General features: G+C 63.6%; 3 protein-coding genes across 3 annotated transcripts; 1 reads left to right on the forward strand and 2 right to left on the reverse strand.

Moving 5' to 3' along the window:
- Positions 1-415: 415 nt before the first annotated feature.
- Positions 416-3,940, forward strand: EMIHUDRAFT_447824 (hypothetical protein; the record flags this gene model as incomplete). The annotated part of the gene is made up of 12 exons (XM_005775483.1): positions 416-839; positions 999-1,042; positions 1,149-1,253; positions 1,351-1,415; positions 1,574-1,658; positions 1,908-1,990; positions 2,066-2,141; positions 2,218-2,470; positions 2,602-2,942; positions 3,198-3,230; positions 3,306-3,345; positions 3,423-3,940. The coding sequence occupies 12 exons, from the start codon at positions 416-418 to the stop codon at positions 3,902-3,904; spliced, it is 2,031 nt and encodes a 676-aa protein (XP_005775540.1). The 3' UTR covers positions 3,905-3,940.
- A 3,305-nt stretch (positions 3,941-7,245) lies between these two features.
- On the reverse strand, positions 7,246-11,417 carry EMIHUDRAFT_195699 (hypothetical protein; the record flags this gene model as incomplete). Its single annotated transcript, XM_005775484.1, has 10 exons — positions 7,246-7,254; positions 7,515-7,601; positions 7,707-7,943; positions 8,415-8,586; positions 8,734-8,864; positions 9,066-9,259; positions 9,323-9,477; positions 9,875-9,943; positions 10,295-10,405; positions 11,407-11,417. The coding sequence occupies 10 exons, from the start codon at positions 11,415-11,417 to the stop codon at positions 7,246-7,248; spliced, it is 1,176 nt and encodes a 391-aa protein (XP_005775541.1).
- Positions 11,418-13,868: 2,451 nt separating this feature from the next.
- Positions 13,869-15,516, reverse strand: EMIHUDRAFT_349693 (hypothetical protein). The gene is made up of 4 exons (XM_005775485.1): positions 15,020-15,516; positions 14,471-14,590; positions 14,270-14,340; positions 13,869-13,977 (listed from the first exon to the last, which is right to left on the reverse strand). The coding sequence occupies exons 1-2, from the start codon at positions 15,455-15,457 to the stop codon at positions 14,486-14,488; spliced, it is 543 nt and encodes a 180-aa protein (XP_005775542.1). The 5' UTR covers positions 15,458-15,516; the 3' UTR covers positions 13,869-13,977; positions 14,270-14,340; positions 14,471-14,485.
- Between the last annotated feature and the right edge of the window lie 6,750 nt (positions 15,517-22,266).

The following is a 22,266-nucleotide window of genomic DNA, read 5'->3' on the forward strand; positions in this document are numbered from 1 at the left end:
TCACACCAGCAGCCTTACGGCCGCCCGTTCCATTTTTCCGAGCGTCTTGTTACAGAAAAGGATGTTAGAAGTTGGCGTCCCGGACAAGTTGAAGGAGGGTAAGCATCAGCCGCAAGAGACAGGTAGCGCGTACTACTCCCTCGTGTACGTAAGCCGAGAGCGGCGCGAGGCCCGATCAGAGTGTGTGCTGTGTGGAGGTGGAAGGCTGCTGCTGCTCGAAAAAGAAATTTCCCCTCGCTTTGTCGCGCGATTTTGCTTTTTCTTTTGGGCGTGATATTGGACGAGTGCATCCTTGTCCTGACGCCGCGCCCTTCGCTGCGACGGCGCTCCCCAGCTGCTATCTTTCCTGGACGTGTGCATCCTTGACTCGGCGCCGCGCCCTTTGTGCGACGGCGCGCTCTCCAGCTTTTGAGGGATGCGGACCCTCTTCGGCTTCCTCGGGAGGCGCACTCCCGACCCGCCGCGCCGCCAACAAAGCGGCAACACGAGTACCCCGGAGCAGCCACGCCGCCTTCGCAGCAGCCCGCGAGCGTCGTCGCTGAGCGTTGTCATCACTGAGCCTCCGCCGCAGTGGGAACCGGCTCCTAGCATCGGCCTCACCGCGTACGAGGCTCTTGCGAGGCTCGCTGGCCAGATCAAAGAGAAAAAAGCTGGCTCAATGAGCGCGCTGCAGACGACGGCATCGGAAGCTTGCGACGAGGAGGAGGCGAACAGGCCTCCAAAAGGCTCGACTCTGTCGGACGACGACGACCGCGCTTCATCTCCGGAGGACGCCGCCCGGTTCACTTGGACCGGCGAGCCGCGCTGGACCGGGCCTCGGGCCGATCCTTTCCCGTCGGGTGCCGAGGTGTCGCCTCGAGAGCGGCAGAGGGGAGGCGGCCCGCATGGGAGGGAGAGCAGGCAGGGCAGACAGGGCAGTCAGCCCGCCCCACCGAGTACTGGCCCCACCGTCATCATTGCGGTCAACGAGAGCAGCGGCGGAGCCTCTCTTCCCGAAGCGCGAGCGGAGGTGGCGCTGCTGCAGCGGCTTATTCCGGGCGAGGTGCATGCTGAGCACCCTACGCCCTTTCGTCCCGCTCAGTAGCCTGGCGTCGGCGATCTAGGTATGAGAGTTGCCGCTTTTTGAAGTGGCGCTACTACTGCCCTAGGTGCTGGTGCACGAGAACCCAAGCGCCGACAAGCTCTCCGGCCTCCTCCGCGACTGCACCCAGCTGCACGTCGCGTGCCACATGCGGCGGGGCAGCGCCGTCTTTGTGCGCGGCAACGCGCCAGAGGTGCTAACCCTAACCCTAACCCATACCCTAACCCATACCCTAACCCTAACCCAAACCTCCCCATCTCTCCCCATAGGTGGTGACACACGAGCCGATCGTGTTGGCCGCCCCGGCCTCGCTCGAGCGCGCCGTCCTCAACTCGTGCCACTCCTAGACACTCTCCAGACACTCCCTCGTCGCGTGCTGGACACGTCCTCGACACCTCCTCGACACTTCCTCTCGCGCGGCACAGAAAGAAAGTGCACTGCGCCTCTTCACACTCTGGCGGTCAGTAGGTGCCACTCCGCGAACCTGGCGAGGCTGCTGCACGCGCGCGTCGCGTGCCCCGTCTTCTGCTGGGCGAGCCGCGTGGAGGACGAGGCGGCGCGGCTGTTCGGCGAGGCGGTGTGGTCGAGCCTGCTGCTTGGCCGCTCTGACCGGGAGGCGAAATGAGCCGAGATTAGCCGAGATTAGCCGAGATTAGCCGAGATTAGCTCTGACCGGGAGGCGTTCGAGGAGTGGCTATCTCGGCTGCATCTCGGCTGTACCTCGGACATCTCTCGGCAGCATCACTCGTCCAGTGCCCCGCCGTATGACGCGCCGGTGTCCGAGTCGTTGGTCTGACTGCTTTGCCTCCTCATCTATCCCCTCCAGGCGTTCGAGTTCGGGCGCTTCGCCGTGACGGCTGACACCAAGCCGACGACGGCGAGGGACGGCAAGCCAGCCCGCTCCCAAAAGTGCGCCACTGCGAGACGCCGACGCGGCAGCGGTGAGTGTGAGCAGCGTCTCTTCACACCTGCAGCTGTGAACAGGTTCACGCTGCGAGACCCTGACGCGGCCGCTACAGAGGCGATCTGCGAGGTGGGAATCCGGCTGGTGCCTGCCGGGGTGCCCTGCACCACTTCCGATCTCCGATGTGTTGGTAGCCGAGCTGTGGCCGAGCGTGTCATGATTGCGGCGATAGGTGCCCGAGCTGTACGACGGCACCCGCTTCCCCTTCTGCCTCTCCTTCGAGCTCCCCGCCCTCGCCTCGCCCGACGAAGACTCCGACAGCCTCGCGCGCGCAAAGATGCACCTGCGAGGCTACCTGCGGCGCACGTGCGGCCTCTCCTCCTTCCGCGACTCTGACCTCGAGATCGACCGGCTGACGGCGGTGTGGCGCATCGCCCTCTTCGAGCGGGACGGCTTTGAGATCACGCGCGCCAACGGCGAGCCGGGTCGAAGAGCTACCGCCAGCGGCTCACTCTCATTTGAGTATTCAAGTGTCTAGTTCTAGGCGCGAGCCTGGTCGAGGGGGGTCCGCCAGCGGCTCACTGTCCTTTTGAGTGAGTATTGAACTGCCGAATAGGCGAGAGCCTGGTCGAAGAGCTCCGCCAGCGGTACGGCGCGACGCACGCAGACTTTGAGCTGCGCGCGGTGCGGCGTGGCTCGGTCCTCCTCACCATCGTCGGCGCCCCCGCGGCCTTCGACCTCGTTGCGAGGGACTCCGGCTTCGCACGCGCCGGGCTGGGCGGCACGGCGCTCAACGGGCCCGTGCGATTCGTGAATGAAAGTGAGCCATTGACGAACAGGCTGGGCGGCATGGCGCTCAAGGAGCCCGTGCGGCTGCTCGCACTGCACGCGCAGGTGTACGGCTCGCGGGTGGCGCACGCGGCGCTGCTGTGCCCGAGGCGCAAGGGCGAGGCTGAGGTGCGAGACAGACAGAGAGGCGAGGTGTGTGGGCGAGGTGTGTGGGCGGGGTGTAGACTCACCGACGAGCTCACTGGTCAGGTGCGGAAGACGTGGCCTCTGTCCTTCGCCGGTGCTGGCCGCTTCTCCGTCTCCGAGCACGCCTCCTCGCCCGCCATGCTGGGGGGCGAGGGGGAGGGCGCGCCCGTGTACCGGCGCGCCGCCGTCGCGCCCCGCGCGCTGTCGTGGCCGCGGGGGCTGGCCGACGCGGGGGAGGGCGCGCTGGAGGGGGAGGAGGAGGGGCCGACGGTCGCCGTGGCGCCTCTCCCTCCCGGAGTGTGAGTCTGGACAGCGTCTCTTCACGGCGGGGAGCTCTGTGAACAGGTCGTCGTGCCGCCTCTCCCTCCCGGGCTGTCGAGCCTCGGTGCTCTCGTGCGGTTGGGAGAGGAAGGCGGAAGCGTGACACGATTGCAGTCACCCGTCCTGGCGGGATGCGAACAGGCTATGCGCAGCAGATGGAGCGAGTCAGCACGGCGTACGACGCCCTCGTCTGGCAGAGCACCGGCGAGGACCTCGGCGTGGGCTTCGGCGAGGACCCCGAGGAGGGACTCGAGGACAATGCCTCTGACAGGCCGCCGTCGCCGCAGTCGCCAGCAGCGCTAGCATCAGCGGCGCCGTCCGCCTTGCCGACGGCGTCGACCATTCCCGTGGCAGCGCACCGCTTGCCCCCGCTCGACGCTGGGCAGGTGGAGTCGCGGGCGCAACACCTCGCGGCGGCCCGCCGGCGAGCGCGTTGGCAGGCGGCGCGGGCGGCCACCAGGGCCGTCACGGACGCCGCCGGGGTATTCAACCGCCTGTCGCGCCGCTCGTCGGCCGAGTCGGCGGCGGGGCGCGCCTCTGGCCGCCGCTCGCAGGAAGAGCTTCCGCCGCGCCGGTCGTCGGGGGCGGGGGCGCAGCAAGGCTGGCGGTGGAGGTGGGAGTAGGGGAGGTGAACTGAAACTCAGAATTCCGAGCACCAATCGACGCACTGCAAGTGCAACCATGGAAAAGACCCAAATACATGATTTTCCCGCCGTTTTGCAAATCGAGTCGTTGGACTGCACAGGCGTTTTCGTTTCGGTTTTGCGATCTGGCATCTGCGCCAGATTTTCATTTTTCTCGAGCATGGTACGGCTCTATGTGATTAGAATTTATTTACAACAAAACTCTCTCGCACATGCACGATTCACTCAAAAACACAACCCCGGACCCAAGACGCACGATTCACACAACAGGCAAAGCGCGGACGACGGCTTCTATTCGCGGACGACGGCTTCTACAATAGAAGCCGTCGTCCTCACAGAAGCCGCGCCGTCGTCGGAATGGTAGTCAGGCGGATGGTGAAATCCGCGAGCCCCGTGATGCTCGCCGAAAAGACCATCCCCATTATCATCCCATTCCATCCCTTCCCCCCCCCTGGTTCCCGCCGGGCCTCCAGTTTGGTGGGGGGTTTCCCCCCCCCCCCCCCCCCGCCAGCGCCACTCCGCAACTCCTCCAGGTCCTCCTCCCAGAGGAGCAGCCGCCCCTCCCTCACCCAATCCTCCCTGGGAATGGGACACCGCCAACAGAACCACGCCCAGCGTGCCAGCAGCGCAACCTCTGATTAGAACGAACAGTTTGTGGAACATGGTCCTTCAGATGTGAGCACAAGGGTGGTCGCAGTCCCTGATTTCACGCAGACTTTAGCTAGGTCGAAGGTCATGTTATGCAAAATTTCGCAACTGGCTCCACTTGGGTACTTGTAAAAACCATTTTCCATCTTCTTGACGTTGTTGAACAGTCTGAGCTGCTTCAGAAAGACCTCAGCCTGCTGTTGGCCCACGCCTGCGCGCCCCACCAGGAATTGTTTCGTGACGATCTCGAGATCGAACCGAATATTTACCTCCTTGGCGAATTGTGCGTCTTCGCGCTTCAAAACGTGGGTCGCGAACAAACGAAGAGTGGCCAGGAGTGACGGAACTGCGCCCAAAAAGGAGGCCGCTGCAGGTACTTCGTGCTCACTCATAAAGCCTTGCAGTTTTGAAATGAAACTGTCCTTGCTGCCTCTCTGTGCCGATGTCGTTTTCCACAGACCTTCTGACACAGCGGCGGCGCCGAAGATGCGACAGCTCGTCCCCGTGTTGTTGAAACCTGCCGCATATGGAACCATCTGCGAGTCAGGGAAGTCAGTTGTCAGAGCGACCGCATGCCCAAATTCTGCTGGATATAGCTCCGACTTCTGATTTCCGGCTCCCACTGCCTGAATCAAACACTATCGTCCGGCTCCCACTTCTGATTTCCGAACTGATCAAACACTATCGTCCGTTCTTTGCCTCCCGGGACCAATGCATGGCCTGTGTGGTTGTACTCTGAAAAGTTCGCCACTTTATTACCGGCGCTGTCCACGCCCACGTTCGTGAGAATCATGTTGTAGACGATCTCACCGAGGAAATTCTTGTAGCCAGATGTACCGGGAGGGGGGATGTAGCTCGGCTGGCCGAGGGCTTGCAGGGACTGGATCGTAGTTGGGGCGGGCACAGCGTCGCTCATGTCCGGATCACGCGAAACCCAAATCACAAATGCGTTCGGCGTGTATGTTCCATTCAGCAGCCCCTGCACAGATTCTGGAAACTTTGTGACAGAATCGATGCCAAACAAGTTCTGGCGCACCGCCAGAACGGACCCACCGCCCGATCCGTACACAATTACCACTGGTGCAGGGCCACCAGAGGAGCTTGCATTCGCGACTTGCAAGGGCTACACGACGCCCTCTACGCTGGGGTGCCGGCGCCCTACTGGGCGCCCCCCGCTCCCTTCCCCTCAGAGCCCCCCATCCCACTAGCATTCCCCCGCGGTCCCTCGCGGTCGCGCGACGCCGCACCAATGGCGCGCTGTGCCTCGTCCGCGAGCGCCACCCAGAGCTGCACCGACAGTCGCTGCAGCGCAAACGGCATCCATTCGCGCGCCGACCACGACGTCTGGTCGTACTGCCACCACGTGAGCTTCCGGCCCGCCACCTCAGCCACCCGCATCAGCAGCTCCTCCACCCCCGCGCTCATTGCGCCGAACTCCTCGAAGAGCAACGCCTCCACATGGCACTTCCCCTCTGCGTCCGTGTACTGGCCCTTGACAGCCTCAACCGTCCCGGTCCCCGTCCGCGGATCCCACCGTCCCACCCTCCCACCCCTGTCCCCGCCCTCCACGCCCAGAACCGTCTCGCGGGCGCGTGGCAGCGTGTTGCCGCAAGCGACGAACGCCCCCATGCGCCCCGCCCCCGAGGGGTCCGACGGCACACCGGCAAAGATCTTCGTGTCGCCGATGCATGGCAGGTCCCCAATCACGCCCTGGTAAATGTACAAGTCCGTCCTCGTAGTGCTGTGCTCGCAGTGAAACTCGTGCTCCACAGCGCCGCGCCCCAGCTTGCCCCGCAGCAGCTCGACGAGGTCCAGGAGGACCTCCTTGTGCCGCGTCTGGTCAACGCTCGGGCGTTGACCGCACCGCGTACCCTCCCCACTCCCGCCTCTCATTTGTGTCACACCACGCGGAACGCATCTCCATCGCTTCGGTGAAGGGGGTGAACCGTGCCATCCTCGATCGCCGTGCAAAGCTCGCTTCCGAGCTCTCACGCCGCGCGTAGGGCCCTTAGGGGCCTAGAGAACACAACCCCCTCTCTCTTTTCTCCCAGTAAGCTAAAAGTACGTACAGAAGGGGAGGGGGAGAGGGCCTTTAGCAAGCTTTAGCAAAATGTAACAGAAGGCGTTTAGCAGATGTACAGAAGGCCTTTAGCAGATGTGCAGAAGGCCTTTAGCAGGCTTTTTCAGCAGAATGTGCACAGGTACACCCATGGCCTCTCCGAACTGTCCGGCCGCTGCACAGACAATGTGTGTGGATGTCACTGCTCCAAGAGGACCTTGCTGCCTGTGCCCTGTCTCGTCTGGGCATGCCTTGAGGGCCGTACAACCAGCCAGTGAGAGCGCATGCAGCTTTCTTTTCCTTCAACCTTCTGTACATTCCTTCCGTACATTCCTTCTGTACACCTTCTGTACACCTTCTGTACACCTTCTGTACACCTTCTGTACACCTTCTGCACATTCTGTACATCTCTGGACGCTCCACAAACCCCATTCTTTACGTGTCAGAAAAAGTCAAATTCGGCAAAGAGGCCAACCCGTTACGAATTTCCCCTCAAGAGTACTGATTGATTGATTGATGGGAAGGCGAAACACAGATCACAGTCCGACCAACGACAGGGACACGAGCAAGTGTGGCAGCTCCTGCGCTAGTATGGGCACCCTCTATCATAGCATTACTGATCCTGGTCATTAGAGCTGCCAGGGATAGCGTCAGGAGCCGGTAGGAGTCAAAACCCCTCATATTTGAGACATCGTGGCCCATATACTCGCACAACGAGCCATCCTTCATAGCAGGCTACGGTTTGTCCAAATTACCAAAAAGAGTTTAAACACCTCTCAGGTTTCCTCGTTCGTTGTAGGTCACTCTAAACACGCATGCGAATCGGGTTACACCAACATGAGCCGTAAATCAACGTACACACTCCAGGAGTCCTCCGGACACAACGAATCCAACGTCTCCTTCCTGCTCCGACGCGGGCTCGCCGTCGAGCTTGTTTGAGCAGCTGTTGACCAGGCCTACGTGCACGGTCTCGCCCGACGGCCGGCCCGCCATGTCTGGCGCCGGCGCGCGGGCGTCGGGCGCGGGCAGCGCGTAGTTGGAGCGCTGCGTGAGGGAGATCGTCTCGGCGGCCACCTCCTGCATGCTCGGCCGCATCGCCGGGTCTTGCTGCCAACAGCGGGTGATCAGGCCCGAGTAGACGGCGCGATCGGGCGGCAAGCTCACGCGCGGCCGCGACGCGGAGGCGGAGGAGGGCGGGACGGCCACCTCGTGCATGAGGGACCAGAGCAGCATCCCGTAGGAGAAGGTGTCGCACCGCTCGTCGTAGCCCACCGTCGGCGGCCCTCTGCGCGCGCTCGACTGGGCGCGCACCTCGGGCGCCATGAAGAGGCTCGTCCCGACGCCCGACGTGTGCAGCGTCTCGGGGCTGGTAGGCCTACGCCATGAGCACGCCGCGGTCAGGGGCGGGGAGGCGGTGTTGTGCAGTACATTCAGAGCGCCGCATGCTCACACGGGTTAGGAGTACAGCGGAATACGGTCGAGTGCAGCAGAGTCCGTGTCCTCTCGAGCGCTGGTTGGAGTACAGGAACACGTCTTCCGCTTCTAGGCGCGTCAGGCCGCACAGCCGTCGGCTCGCCCGCGCGCGACGAGGCCGGGCTTGCCTACCAAGCCATGGTGTCACGAGTGAGGGGGGAGGGGGCGTGCCATGCTGGTGACCAAGCCCACGTCCCACGAGTGAGGAGGCCGGGCGGCCCGGTAGCTGCTCATGAGCCAAGCACCTCGGCGAGATCTCGGCGAGATCTCGGCGAGGTCTCGGCGAGATCTCGCCCGGCAGCTGCCCACGAGCCGCGCGAGGCCAAAGTCGGCCACCTTCGCGTGGTACTCCGTGTCGAGGAGCACGTTGCTCGGCTTGATGTCGCGGTGCATGACGCCATTGCCGTGCAAGAAGGAGATGCCCGTCGCAACCTCGGCCGCGATCCGGGCGGCCAAGCCGACGGCGATCGGCTCGCCCCGCCTGAGGCATTGTTTAATCCATTCATCAACTCACTCACTCATTAAACACGGCGAGCCCTCGGCTCGCCCCGCCTGAGCAGTTGGCTGAGGGAGGTCTGCATCAGCTCGAGCACGAGCGCGCCTAGGCGAAGCGTCCGAGAAGCTTCACTTGGAGAGCATCACGCGCCGTGCCGTGGTCAGCGCGGGCACGAGCGCGCCGCCGCCGTCCGAGAGGACCGTCGCGCCGAAGAGAGTGCAGACCGACGGGTGGCGGAGCCGCGCGAGCAGGCGCGCCTCATCCTGCAGCCGCCGCCCCGTGTCTCTGCCGCGCGTCACCTGCGAGGGGCGAGAGAGGGGGGGGGGGGGCGTTGGGGGGGCGTTGGGGGCGAAAGGGCCCACCCCATGCAGGGAGAGCTAGCTGCGAGCTGGCACCGCCCGCCCTCTCCGCCGTGTATGCGGAGATTGTGGGAGATCGCGGGAGAATGTGTGGTGAGATCTCACCTTGATGGCGACGTGTATGCCGAGCCAGCGGCCCGCGTAGACCGTCCCTTGGCCTCCCTCGCCGACCACGCGGTCGATCAAGATGTCCTTGACGCACGGCGGCGGGGGGAGCGCGGCCGCGTCGCGGTCGAGAAAGGCGAGGCGCGCGTGCTGCTCCATCAAGTAGCCGAGCGCCTCGCCGAGCATCAGCGCGCCTAATCTCGAGCGATCTCGGGAGATCTCGACCGATCTCCACCAAGGGGGCCGAACGGGCTAACCGAGCACCAGCGCGCCTCCAACCAGCAGCGGCTCCCCGGGCCGGCCGATCTCCGTGAGGGCCGGCATCGACCCGAACCCGAGCGCGGTGATTGCGATGTAGCAGAGGCGGTGCGCGTGGGTGAGCGCCGAGTGGCGGAGGTAGATGAGCACGAGCCTAGCGGGAGATCGCGGGAGATTGTGGGGGAGGCTGGCGGAGGTTGTGGGCCGAGTGGCGGAGGTGGAGGAGGGCGAGCCTACTAAGAAATATTAAATAATAAATAATAAATAATAAAAAATAGTCCGTGACTCCATGCGCCAGCCCGGTCGATGAATGAGGCGGAGTGGGGGAGGGGCGGAGGCCGGTGGAATGGAGACCCCCTCCCAGCGTCGCGATCTCTCGGCCATCTCTCGGCCATCTCTCGGCCACCTCTCGGCCATCTCTCGGCCATCTCTCGGCCATCTCTCGGCCATCTCTCGGCGTGTGCCCGTGCAGCAGCGCGACTGTTGGCATGAAAGCAGCGGGGCTGGCCTCGGGCGGCGAGAGGTTGAAGATGAGGAGGGAGCCGCCCCACGTCGCGGCCACGGCGGCGAGGAGGACGCGGCCGAAGAGGACGCGCGCGCGCTGCTGGTCCGAGTTTGGCCTTGCGTGGTCAGCTCACCGGCGTCAGGGCGGGGGGAGGCGGTGTCGTGCAGACCGCCGAATACGGCGGGAGAGTGGCGAGGAGTGCGCGCCCTCTCGAGCGCCAGTAGGAATGGAGGACGGCGTGTTCTAGGGCGAGATCTGGCGAGATCTGGCGAGATCTGGCGAGATCTGGGGAGATCTGGAGAGATACCGGTCGTCCCATACCCGTGCGGCGATCTCGGCGAATCTCGGCGAATCTGGGCGAATCTCGGCGCCGGTCGGCCCACAGCCGTGCGGCGATGAAGAGGGCGACGCCCGAGAAGACGATGGCCTGAAAGAAGAAACACGGCGGCCGTTAAAAAAGAAACACCGCGGCGCGACGCCGGAGAGGACGATGGCCATTGCGGACTGCAGCCGCGGGCAGAGTGCGCCGAGAGCCGTCACCACCACCATGCACACCCACCAAAAGGCGAGGAACGGCCTGCGTGATGCCTGGCGGGAGACGGCGGGAGACGGCGGGAGATGGGGAGATGGCGGGAGATGGCGGGAGATGGGGAGATGGCGGGAGATGGCGGGAGATGGGGGGAGATGGCGGGAGATGGCGGGAGATGGCGGGAGAGTGCAGGAGACTGTCGGAGAGCGCGGGAGAGCGCGGGAGGTTGTGGGAGGTTGCGGGAGATTGCGGAGGTTGCGGGAGGTTGCGGGAGGTTGCGGGAGGTCGCGGGAGATCGCCTGGAAGGCTGCCGACGTGAAGCGCTCCTCGAGCGTCGCGTCGACGAACCGCAGCGTCCACGGCTGCAGCGGTGGGAGGGGAGGGGGAGGGAGAGAGAGGAGGATGGAAAGGAGGAGGAAGAGGAGAAGGAAGAGCCCCCCCCCCCCCCCCCCCACACACCCCTCCCTCGCCGCCACCACCCTCATCGCCCCCACCCTCACCATCCCCGCCCTCACCACCACCCACACGCCTGCAGCTCGGAGAGAGAGACGGCGGCGGAGCGGAACGCGGCGGCCGGCGGTGGTGGCGGCGGGGCGGCGGCGTGGCCCAGAAAGGCGAGGCGCATCCGCCGCTCGAGAAGGTAGCCGAGCGCCTCGCCGAGCATCAGCGCGCCTAATCTCGACCGATCGCGGGAGAGTGTGGGAGATCGCGGGAGATTGCAGGAGATCGCGGGAGAGTGCGGGAGAGTGCGGGAGATCGCGGGAGGTTGTGGGAGATCGTGGGAGATCGCGGGAGGTTGTGGGAGATTGCGGGAGATCGTGGGAGATCGCGGGAGAGTGCGGGAGAATGCGGGAGATTGCGGGAGATTGCGGGAGATCGCGGGAGATTGCGGGAGATTGCGGGAGATCGCGCCTCCCAAGCAGAGAGGCTCCGCTGGGCGGCCGAGGGGCGTCATGGCCGGCAAGGCGGCGAAGCCGAGGCCGTTGAGGGCGAGAGAGACGAGGCGGGAGGAGGCGGTGATGGAGGAGCGGCGGAGGTAGAAGCCCCACAAGGCCATCATCAGGCAGCCCGCCTGACAGAGAGCTCGCCCTCAGCCACCAGGCGCAACGCAACGCTGGGCTAAGAAGGGTCCCAACCACCCCCGGCCTGCAGGGGAGAGGCAGAGGCTCCGAGAAGGCGCCGGTGGGGCACTGCGCAGGGAAATGCGCAACAAGTGCTTCTCTCGGCTGCACCTCGGCTGCACCTCGGCTGCACCTCGGCTGCACCTCGGCTGCACCTCGGCTGCACCTCGGCTGCACCTCGGCTGCACCTCGGCTGCACCTCGGCTGCACCTCGGCTGCACCTCGGCTGCACCTCGGCTGCACCTCGGCTGCACCTCGGCTGCACCTCGGCTGCACCTCGGCTGCACCTCGGCTGCACCTCGGCTGCACCTCGGCTGCACCTCGGCTGCACCTCGGCTGCACCTCGGCTGCACCTCGGCTGCACCTCGGCTGCACCTCGGCTGCACCTCGGCTGCACCTCGGCTGCACCTCGGCTGCACCTCGGCTGCATCTCTCGGCTGCACCTCGGCTGCATCTCGGCTGCACCTGGGCTGCACCTCGGCTGCACCTCGGCTGCACCTCGGCTGCACCTCGGCTGCACCTCGGCTGCACCTCGGCTGCACCTCGGCTGCACCTCGGCTGCACCTCGGCTGCACCTCGGCTGCACCTCGGCTGCACCTCGGCTGCACCTCGGCTGCACCTCGGCTGCACCTCGGCTGCACCTCGGCTGCACCTCGGCTGCACCTCGGCTGCACCTCGGCTGCACCTCGGCTGCATCTCGGCTGCACCTCGGCTGCACCTCGGCTGCACCTCGGCAGCAGCTCGGCTGCAGCTCGGCTGCACCTCGGCTGCACCTCGGCTGCACCTCGGCTGCACCTCGGCTGCACCTCGGCTGCACCTCGGCTGCACCTCGGCTGCACCTCGGCTGCATCTCGGCTGCACCTCGGCTGCACCTCGGCTGCACCTCGGCTGCACCTCGGCTGCACCTCGGCTGCACCTCGGCTGCACCTCGGCTGCACCTCGGCTGCACCTCGGCTGCACCTCGGCTGCACCTCGGCTGCACCTCGGCTGCACCTCGGCTGCACCTCGGCTGCACCTCGGCTGCACCTCGGCTGCACCTCGGCTGCACCTCGGCTGCACCTCGGCTGCACCTCGGCTGCACCTCGGCTGCACCTCGGCAGCACCTCGGCAGCATCTCGCAGCTGCATCTCGCAGCTGCATCTCGGCTGCATCTCGGCTGCACCTCGGCTGCATCTCGCAGCTGCACCTGGGCTGCACCTCGGCTGCACCTCGGCTGCACCTCGGCTGCACCTCGGCTGCACCTCGGCTGCACCTCGGCTGCACCTCGGCTGCACCTCGGCTGCACCTCGGCTGCACCTCGGCTGCACCTCGGCTGCACCTCGGCTGCACCTCGGCTGCACCTCGGCTGCACCTCGGCTGCATCTCGCAGCTGCATCTCGGCTGCATCTTGGCTGCATCTCGGCTGCACCTCGGCTGCACCTCGGCTGCACCTCGGCTGCATCTCGGCTGCACCTCGGCTGCACCTCGGCTGCACCTCGGCTGCATCTCGCAGCTGCATCTCGGCTGCATCTTGGCTGCATCTCGGCTGCACCTTGGCTGCACCTCGGCTGCATCTCGGCTGCATCTCGGCTGCATCTCGGCTGCATCTCGGCTGCACCTCGGCTGCATCTCGCAGCTGCATCTCGGCTGCATCTCGGCTGCATCTCGGCTGCATCTCGGCTGCATCTCGGCTGTATCTCGGCTGCATCTCGGCTGCACCTCGGCTGCATCTCGGCTGCACCTCGGCTGCACCTCGGCTGCACCTCGGCTGCACCTCGGCTGCACCTCGGCTGCACCTCGGCTGCACCTCGGCTGCACCTCGGCTGCACCTCGGCTGCACCTCGGCTGCATCTCGCAGCTGCACCTCGGCTGCATCTCGGCTGCATCTCGGCTGCACCTCGGCTGCACCTCGGCTGCACCTCGGCTGCACCTCGGCTGCACCTCGGCTGCACCTCGGCTGCACCTCGGCTGCACCTCGGCTGCACCTCGGCTGCACCTCGGCTGCATCTCGGCTGCACCTCGGCTGCACCTCGGCTGCATCTCGGCTGCATCTCGCAGCTGCATCTCGGCTGCATCTCGCAGCTGCATCTCGGCTGCATCTCGCGGCTGCATCTCGCGGCTGCATCTCGGCTGCATCTCGGCTGCATCTCGCCCCGATCAGCGCCGGGTGCGACGGCCCGACGAGGGACAGCTGCAGCGCGCAAAGAAAGGCGAGCCTGCCGTGCTGAGTACGCCGGCGTGAGGGCGGGAGGGCGGTCTTGGCGCGTCTTCAGAGCGCCGCGTGAGGACAACGGAGAGGAGAGGCAGCGGAATACGGCGGACTACATGTCCTCTCGAGCGCTATTTGGAGTCCAAGAAGAAACCAGTGCACAGCGGACTGCAGGTGAAGACAGGTGAGTCCGTGTCCTCCCCGAGTGCTGGGGTGGGGTACATGCATCCGTATTCCCAGCGTCTAGGACACGCGAGCCAGCACGCCAGGCTCACCCCGTTCAGCACGCGACCAAAGAGGACGCGCGCGCGCTGCCAAGTGCAAGGCACCGCGTGAGGTCGAGGCACCGAGATCTGCCGAGATGAGCCGAGGCTAGCCGAGATCTGCCGAGATGAGCCGAGGCTAGCCGAGATCTGCCGAGATGAGCCGAGGCTAGCCGAGATCTGCCGAGAGGAGCCGAGGCTAGCCGAGATCTGCCGAGATGAGCCGAGGCTAGCCGAGATCTGCCGCGACTAGCTGGCGCGGGGACCTGCTGGTCTGCCGAGATCTCGTGTTAATTCGTGTTAATTCGTGTTAATTCGTGTTAATTCGTGTTAATTAGACCTGCTGGTCTGCCATGCGATCGGCCCGCCAGCGCACGGCCGCCATCGCCAGCCCCCAAGCCGTACCGCTAGCGGGCAGGGCGGCGCCTAGTCACAATCTCCCGCGATCTCCCGCACTCTCCCGCGATCTCCCACACTCTCCCGCGATCTCCCGCACTCTCCCGCGATCTCCCGCACTCTCCCGCGATCTCCCGCAATCTCCCGGGCAGGGTGGCGCCTAGTGACTCCACATGCGATGGCTCGGCACCCGGCCCGGGCACCCGTGCCGACGGGCAGGGGCGGCGCCCGCTGCTGGGTAGAGGATGCCCAACATGAGGAACACCTGCGGAGCGGGCGGGAGATTGCGGGAGATTGCGGGAGATTGCGGGAGATTGCGGGAGATTGTGGGAGATTGTGGGAGATCAGGAAGGCCCTGCGGGCGGGGGGGCGGCTGAGTGCGCAGGCAGCGGGGCGTGACGCGACCAGCAGGAGAGAGGCGGCAGCGAGGAGAGAGAGGCGGCATGGAGGAGAGGCGGCAGGAAAGAGAGAGGCGGCAGCGAGGAGAGAGGCCGAAGCGAGGACAGAGAGGCGGAAGCGAGGAGAGAGGCGGCAGAGAGGACAGAGAGGCGGAAGCGAGGACAGAGAGGCGGAAGCGAGGAGAGAGGCGGAAGCGAGGACAGAGAGGCAGCAGCGAAAGAGAGGCGGAAGCGAGGAGAGGGAGGCGGAAGCGAGGAGAGAGAGGAGAGGGAGGCGGAAGCGAGGAGAGCGGCACATTCGCAAATGTGACGAGGAAGAGGATGAGCGGCGTGGAGGCGGAGCGGAAGGCGGCGGAGGTGTACTTGGCCTCGAGCGCAGGCACTTTCAGCGCGAGCGTCAGCCGATGCAGGTGCGCGGTCTCCACCGCCCACCACTGCTCACCCGACGGCAGGCCGAGCACCATGGCGAGCGCAGCGAGCGCGAGGAGAGCCGGCGCTCCTCTGGAGGCGCTCCACTGGCCCGCTACCAGGAGATCGCCGCCGCGCTCGCCGTCCTGCAGCGCGGCGTACTTGGCCTGCAGTTTTGAGATCTCAGCGGCGAGGGCGTCCAGCTCTCGGTCCTCGTCGAGAAGGCGGTCCTCCGAAGCGGCTTCCTCCGATGCCGCGAGGAAGGCTAGCGCCGCGACGAGGAAGGCAAGCGCCGCGAGGACGTGGATCCACTCGCGGTGGCGCATTCTGCTTGACTAAGAGGAAGTGGCGTCCGCCGGAGCGCGTCTGTCGTGTTCAAGAAGCTCGGTCAGACCTTGGTATTGACAAGAAAATACGCAACCGGCGGCTTCCACTCTCTCGAGGTTCTCGAGGTGGATATCCTTTGGCCGCGTTGGAGAGAGAGAGAGAGCTCTTAACGAGTGGAGAGGCCGAGGTCTGCTTCGGATGTGGTGAGGTGGACTTCACAAGAGCTGATCATGAGGAGTGGGATCGACTAGTGATGGAAGCCTCTCGTTGCGTCGACATCAGTACTACGTGGACGAGGTGGGGGAAGGAGGGGAGAGAGTTGGGGGAGGAGCTGAGGAGGAGCAAGGTAATGGGAGGAAAGGCGGGGAGGAGAGTGTTTGACGTGCGAGCATGCAGGCTGGAGTCACCTCGAGGGGTGGAGGACCACGCGAGGACCATGAGATACTTGGTCAGAACAGAGCGGGACATGTTCTATCAGCCAGAGGAGGGACGGTGGTTGGAGCGGAGCGAGGTAGAGAGCGAGGCGTTCAAGTGGATGGAGCTAGACGAGTACGACGAGGAGGGGATCCAGATGGCCTGGGAGGCTGAACTTTTGCGAGTCAGGAGAGCCATGATGAGAGCGGAGGAGTCGTGTCTTCTACCTGACAGGTTGGACATTGAGGCTCGCGATTTGGTGACGACATCTTTCAACGTCTGCGAAAGCCGATTGATGATGCTGATGTGGAAACGAAGGAACAGGTGGTAGGAGCCTTCTTCAAATGGTTCACAGAGGTGTGGATACCGGGGTTGCGATCCGGGCTACAACCGGTGGAATGGAATGTGGGGAGATGCGTTGAGGATGTCGACAGGGTCTCTAGACGAAGGGAGGAGGCGCCGAAGGTGCAGACTGCACTGCTGGGAAGCAGGGACGATGAGAGAAGACATGTAGTTTCTGCGGCGAGTACGATCCAGGACTATGAGGGAGGGAGGAAGGTGTTTGATGTGATCTCAAAGGAGGAGGCGGTGGAGGCGGACAACGAGCGATGTGATGCGTGGGGGGGTGTTCCTGTGGGGAGCATGGTGAGGTGGGTAGGAGACGATCTATGGAGGGGGAAGGATGCGACAGATACAGTGCTGCTGCATTTGACGAGAACAGACTTGGGCGAGGAGGTGCGGCTTCGGACAACAGCGGATGCGAAGTCTGGGGTCTCGATGGCTTGTCTGTGGATACAGGCTGTTGCTGGAGGACAAAAACCGTGCTGCAACGCGTACGGTGGATTCAGGTACGAAGTGGGATGCTCGCATCTCGAAGTGATTGCTGCTCGATGGGACTTATACTTTGTGAAAGTAGATCGATCCGGGAATTTCTTCTGGAAGTTTGCCGTGGTGCCAGAGGATACTACCCCGGAGAGGCAGTGGGAAAAGCTAGCCGGAGGGCTATTCCCCTCAGAGGTGGTGGAGGACCTGAGGAGAGAGTTCGAGCAGAAGAGCGGGTGCAAGCTGGAGGCGAGAGGAAGGCATCACTGTCACGTGGGCATCGGAGGAGTGGCTGGAGTGAGGGCATGGAGAGTGGAAACAGACTCAACGGCCAACGAGTACAACTTCAGTGCGAATGCGGTGTGCCACCCTATGCTATCCGTGTTTTGTCGGAGGAAGAGCGTGGAGTTGATGGAGAGTGGATGTGCCTTCCGGGTGGGAGGTGGAGTGGAGACCTTAGTGATGGAGAAGGGGGAACGGGATGGAATAACAGCGGAGGCGGACAGGGCGGTCTTGGAAGTGGCGATGAAAGTCAATGCAGTTATGGAGGTTGGTGTGATGCTCTCGACTGATGGATCCGTGAGTCCGTGTGAAGGGCGACCAGAGCGCGCGAGCAAGGCAGGATGCGGAGCGGTAATCGGGGCAGCGCCTCGTCTAGGGTGGACGGATGTGGGAAGGATTGGGCATGGGCTTGACCGAGGGGCGACGACGAGCGCGAGCGAGCTCAGTGCGATGACTCTTGGGCTTCGGGGAATACTGGAGAGAATAAGGGAAGCTCGGAGTAACGGTATAAGTCACAAGATTCGTGGTGAGTGGGTAGTCTTTGCGATGGTGGACAGTGAGACCTGCGTCAAAGGGATGGAGAAGGCATGGAGGAGCAGGGATGATTGTTGGCTAGTTGGGGAGCAGGATGGTGATCTTCTCGAGACAATCAACAACTTGAGGTGGGAATTGTGGAAGTCGGTCAGAGGTTTGGTTATCATCTGTCAGGTGCCAGGACATGCTAAGGGTGTTGGGGGAATCTCGGCTGTGGCGATGGTGGATGCAGTGGCGAAGTGGGCGGCGGAAGGGGTCCCGAGGGAGCCAGAAATGCTTGTGCGACGCTCGATCGCAACTATGATGGGAGTCACGGACTACGGTCGGGTGGATAGAGGGGGTCAGGACACACTCAGCTCACTTGCGATAGGAGGAAAGGTGTTCTCAGAGGTGGCTAAGCGACTCCAGATGCTGTGGGCAAGAGAGATGATTCAGGAAAAGCTACGGGATGAGGATCACAGTGGACGCAATCACATGCTATTCGACTTGGCTAGGGCGGGGATTACTACTGCGGAGAGTGGGGCGGAGGCAAGGTGGACGACAATCAGGAGTCTACTTCTCAAAGGTGTAGGGGCGAGGGCGCGACCCAGTGGTGAAAAGTGTGGATATTCAGCAATGCTACAGACAATTGGGGCTTCTAGAGTCAACTGGTGGCCTGTTTGCGTTTCTTCAAACGAATCCTTTAAAGTCTCGACAATAACCAAGCTGCTTATGTGGCACAAACAGAGCGAACCGGGGTCTGTCATGGTGTCAATGAAAAGAGCTGAAACACTGTGACCTCAATCCTCACGATACTCCTATCAAACTTCGAGTTGAAAATGCTGAGAAAGCTCCTGTATAGACGCTCTCGCTTTCTTACTCAACGGAAGCAAGCAGGGATCTCTCGAACCAGGATGACACCATTGGGGCTTCGAAAGACTTCGATCCCCTGACCCCGAAGCCTGTCTGGACAGACCTTTCGATGCGATCCCCTCCACCGCTGAGACAGCGGTTCCATGCCACAGCAGCTTGTCTGGCTCGATCTTTTCCCATGAGGCCAGACAGCGTAACCGGCGTCCCTGATAGGGAATGCCCTTGACTGGCTCGGATAAGACCATCTCGCAACTGAAAAGGGTTTTGTTATTGTTGTTGATAAGCTCTTGGAGCTTCGCCTCTGATAACTTTAAAATCTTTTGACTTCATTAACATCCCAACCAGCAGGGTCCATCTTCAATTGGATTCGAGAGCCCCATGTCGAAGCAACCACGAAAGCTCGATACTCGATTTATTACTTTTCATTTTTACACCATTGCCATCACTTTGCTGGCCATTTTCGCCTTTGCGCCGAGAATCCCCTAAAGCTCATTCTTACTTCATAGCAGAGCACCCTGACAAACATCATCTTTCATAAAAGATAAACACGAAGTGTTTTTGGAAAAGTTCGCTGCAAATCTCTGGAGAATCTTAGACACGCTCTACCGAACAATGGCTAAAGCTCTCCTCCTTCTCGGACAAAAAGACCTCTCTCACGTCAAGCCCGGCCCTACCTTCGCACAGCTCGAGAGCAAAATCCGGCAGAGAAACCAGGACAAAGATCCATTTAGCTCTGACTCCTCGTTCTCAGCATTTCCTGCAAAAAAACTCGAAGCGAATTCTTTACAATAGAAGAGTTAATAAATTCTCAAAATTCCCCTTCGATGAAATAGATGCTCATGCTCGTAAAGCGTTGAGAAGTGAGATGATCGCAGAGAGAAGTTTCTGCTTCGATGGAGGTTCTCAGCGAGGTTGAGGAGAGATAGAGACGGGGAAGGAGCAAAAGAAGAAGCCCAGAGTCAGAACCTCCTCACCGGATCATGCTCAAGGGCATGCTCCACAATACGCAGTGGTCAACTGAGGGGCGCCACCCGAAGTATCGCCATTCCAATTTTCACATATGCTCTGTTCATATTGTTTGCAGGACCAAAATTGTTCTCCTGCCCGTTTCCAAAGGCAGGCTTTACACCAATCATAGACGCCTTTGCAGATGTCGGGACAGGAAGATGTCACAGGAGGCGGCGGCGACGGCGATGTCGAGGGAGGCGGCGAGGGCGACAGCGACGGAGGGGCAGGCGGCGGCGGCACCGGAGGCGGCGGCGCGGGAGGCGGTGAGGGCGACAGCGACGGCGGCGGCGGTTGGGCGGTGGGCGCAGCGGTGTACGTTGGCATTCCCGTTCCATTCACCTCTGCGTAAGCGCTTTCGTTCCAGAAGATAGATGCGAACGGCGCCGAGGCGAGCACGCGCCAAGCGGTGGAAGCGACCGACGGCCAGTCGAAGAAGGTGGCACCCTCTCCGTTGACGACCGTCTCGTTGGCCGCGTACAGCACCGCGCCACTGGCAAGCGACAGCGGCGCTACACCCGCTAGGAGGTCGGCCTCCGCAGCTTCGTGGCCAGCGGATCGCTCGAATGCGAGCACTGCACCGTAGCTGCCTTCGCCCCACACGGCTTTCGTCTGGCCAGGGGGCGCCTCGTATGGCGCGTATCCACGCGCGAGGCGGCCGGTCGCTGGGGCCTGCTGCTTGGCGTAGAAGGTGCTGTGCATGTATGCGAGCGCGCTCGCGGCGCGCTCGCCCCGTTCAGAGGCGGGCATGGCGGCAGCGGCGCCTGTGGTGGCATTGTGGCCCAGGAGGAAGAGCGCTCCCCACGTCTGGCAGTCAAGCGCCGAGGAACTGTCGCCGAGGCCTTGGTTGAAGCGTGCCTCCCCGGCGTGCCAGAGCGGCCCGACAAGTGCCGCCGCCGCCGCGCGGGCGAGCGAGTCGAGGGCGTCTGAGCGGCGTAGCCACGCCGAGAGCGAAAGCGCGAAGTAAATGTCGATGTGGTGTTCCGTTGAGCACCACGCGACGTTGGCGCCTCCGACAAAGCACTCCTTATCTGTCGAGTTGTCATAACGGGCAGCGAGCCATCCGCACAGCGCGTCGAGCGTCGCGGCGTGCTCTCGAGAGCCCGTGAGCAGCTCGAAGAGTGCAAAGGCATAGGTGACCCACGCGTGCGCGCCCGTGAAGCGAGTGGCCGAAGCGGCGCCACTGGTGACATCCCAATAGAAGGGCGCCGCGGCGATCGAGGCGTCCTGCTCCCACACCAGCGCTGCGCTCACGCCCTGGAGGATCGCCTCCACAGTCGGCTGAAGCTGCGCATCGCCGTGCAGCAGCAGGGCAACAGCTGCCGCTGCCTGGTCGTACGCGTACGCGCGGTCTCGCCACCACGAGCCGGCCGTGCCCGCTGGCGGGTCATAGGATACGAGCGAGCCTGCGGTCGCCGCGCTCGCGCTCTCAGCGGAGCGCGAGGCGAGCCACGCGGCGGAGGTGGCGACAGACACCAGCGGCGGACACGAGCTGGACGGCGGCAAGCCAGCAGCAGAGAGCAGATCGCACCAGTACGACGGGAGAGCCGACCACGGAGACTCGAATGGGGCATCGGTGACGTAGATGTAGCTGAACCCCGCCGCCGCCGCCTGTGCCGGCACGGCGCCAGCGCCATTATTCGCCGCGTAGACGAGGGCGCCGAATGCGCTTCCGGATGAACCGCCTGCCGCCGCACTCACGACCGCATCGACGCCGTCCCAGTTGTAGCAGTAAGGGCACCACGGTCCCGGCGGATGCGCGCCTTGGCTCCGCGCGTCGGTGCGGATCAGATCGAGGCACTTGGGGCGCGGGTATGAGCCGAGCGCCGGCCACGCTGGGTCCCATTTTGTCGCACTCTGCTCGAAGGCCACTATCAGGTCGGCTCCACCTGTGGCCGCATCGAGCATCGAGTAGTATGGCGGAGAGCCCGAGTTGGCAGCGACGGTCCACCCGGGCCTGGCGCTGCGCACGGACGCAAACCGAGCGCGATAATAGGCAACGTGCTCGTCAGACGTGTTGAAGGAGTTGTGCGACCACATGTTTGAGGCCTCATCGAGGAAGATGCCCTCAAGGAGCGAGCCGAAAGGCTCAGCCGCCCACAGCGCCACCATGGCGTCCACCTCGGAGGCATCTCGGAAGTCTGTCTGTACCCAAAAGCCCGGGCTTTCCTCGAACGACTCTTTTGTGGGGACGTAGCCGAGCATGCGCACACCCGCGTCGCGCAGCACGCGCATGCACGCCATGTAGGCGGGACCTTCAGCTGATGTGGTGGCGTTGACCGGCCCGCTGGAAGGGTTGATGATGGTGGTCACGCCTGGGCCCGCATCGGCAACCGCGAGCCACTCGCTGGAGGAGCAGTTGAGCGTACCGCCTGGCCCAGGGACGGCCTGCGGGTAGATGTAGAGCGGCAGAAGGATGTGGAGCGTTGAAGGCGGCGGCGTGGGAGGCGGCGACGGCGAGGCCGACGGAGGCGGCGGCGACGGCGACGCGGAGGGAGGCGGCGGCGACGGCGAGGCGGAAGGAGGTGGACCATTGCGATTTCCTGCGAAGACGTAGAACTTGCACACCGTCAGCCCCGCCGCAGACGGCCGGTTGAAGTAGATGTAGCGCCCCAACGCGTTGATCTCCACCTCCAACATCACGTTCGACAACACGCTCACGTCTGACCTCACCAGCGCGTTGCCCGTGTACGTCTCTGCCGTCGAGCCGAGATAGATGTCGACGTCCGTCAGCCGCTCCGCGCAGCAGTCGTTGCGGTTCTGCAGCCGCACGTAGCGCACATACACCTCGCTCCCGAGGTCGACGCCCCACCATTGGCTTGTGTAGTGGCCGCACTCGGCCCACGGCCGTCCCGTCGTGCTGTCGGCGTATGACAGGTCGCTCACGGGCGCCTGCTTG

The sequence above is a fragment of the Emiliania huxleyi genome (assembly GCF_000372725.1).
Source record: "Emiliania huxleyi CCMP1516 unplaced genomic scaffold EMIHUscaffold_3, whole genome shotgun sequence".
NCBI lineage: Eukaryota > Haptophyta > Isochrysidales > Noelaerhabdaceae > Emiliania > Emiliania huxleyi.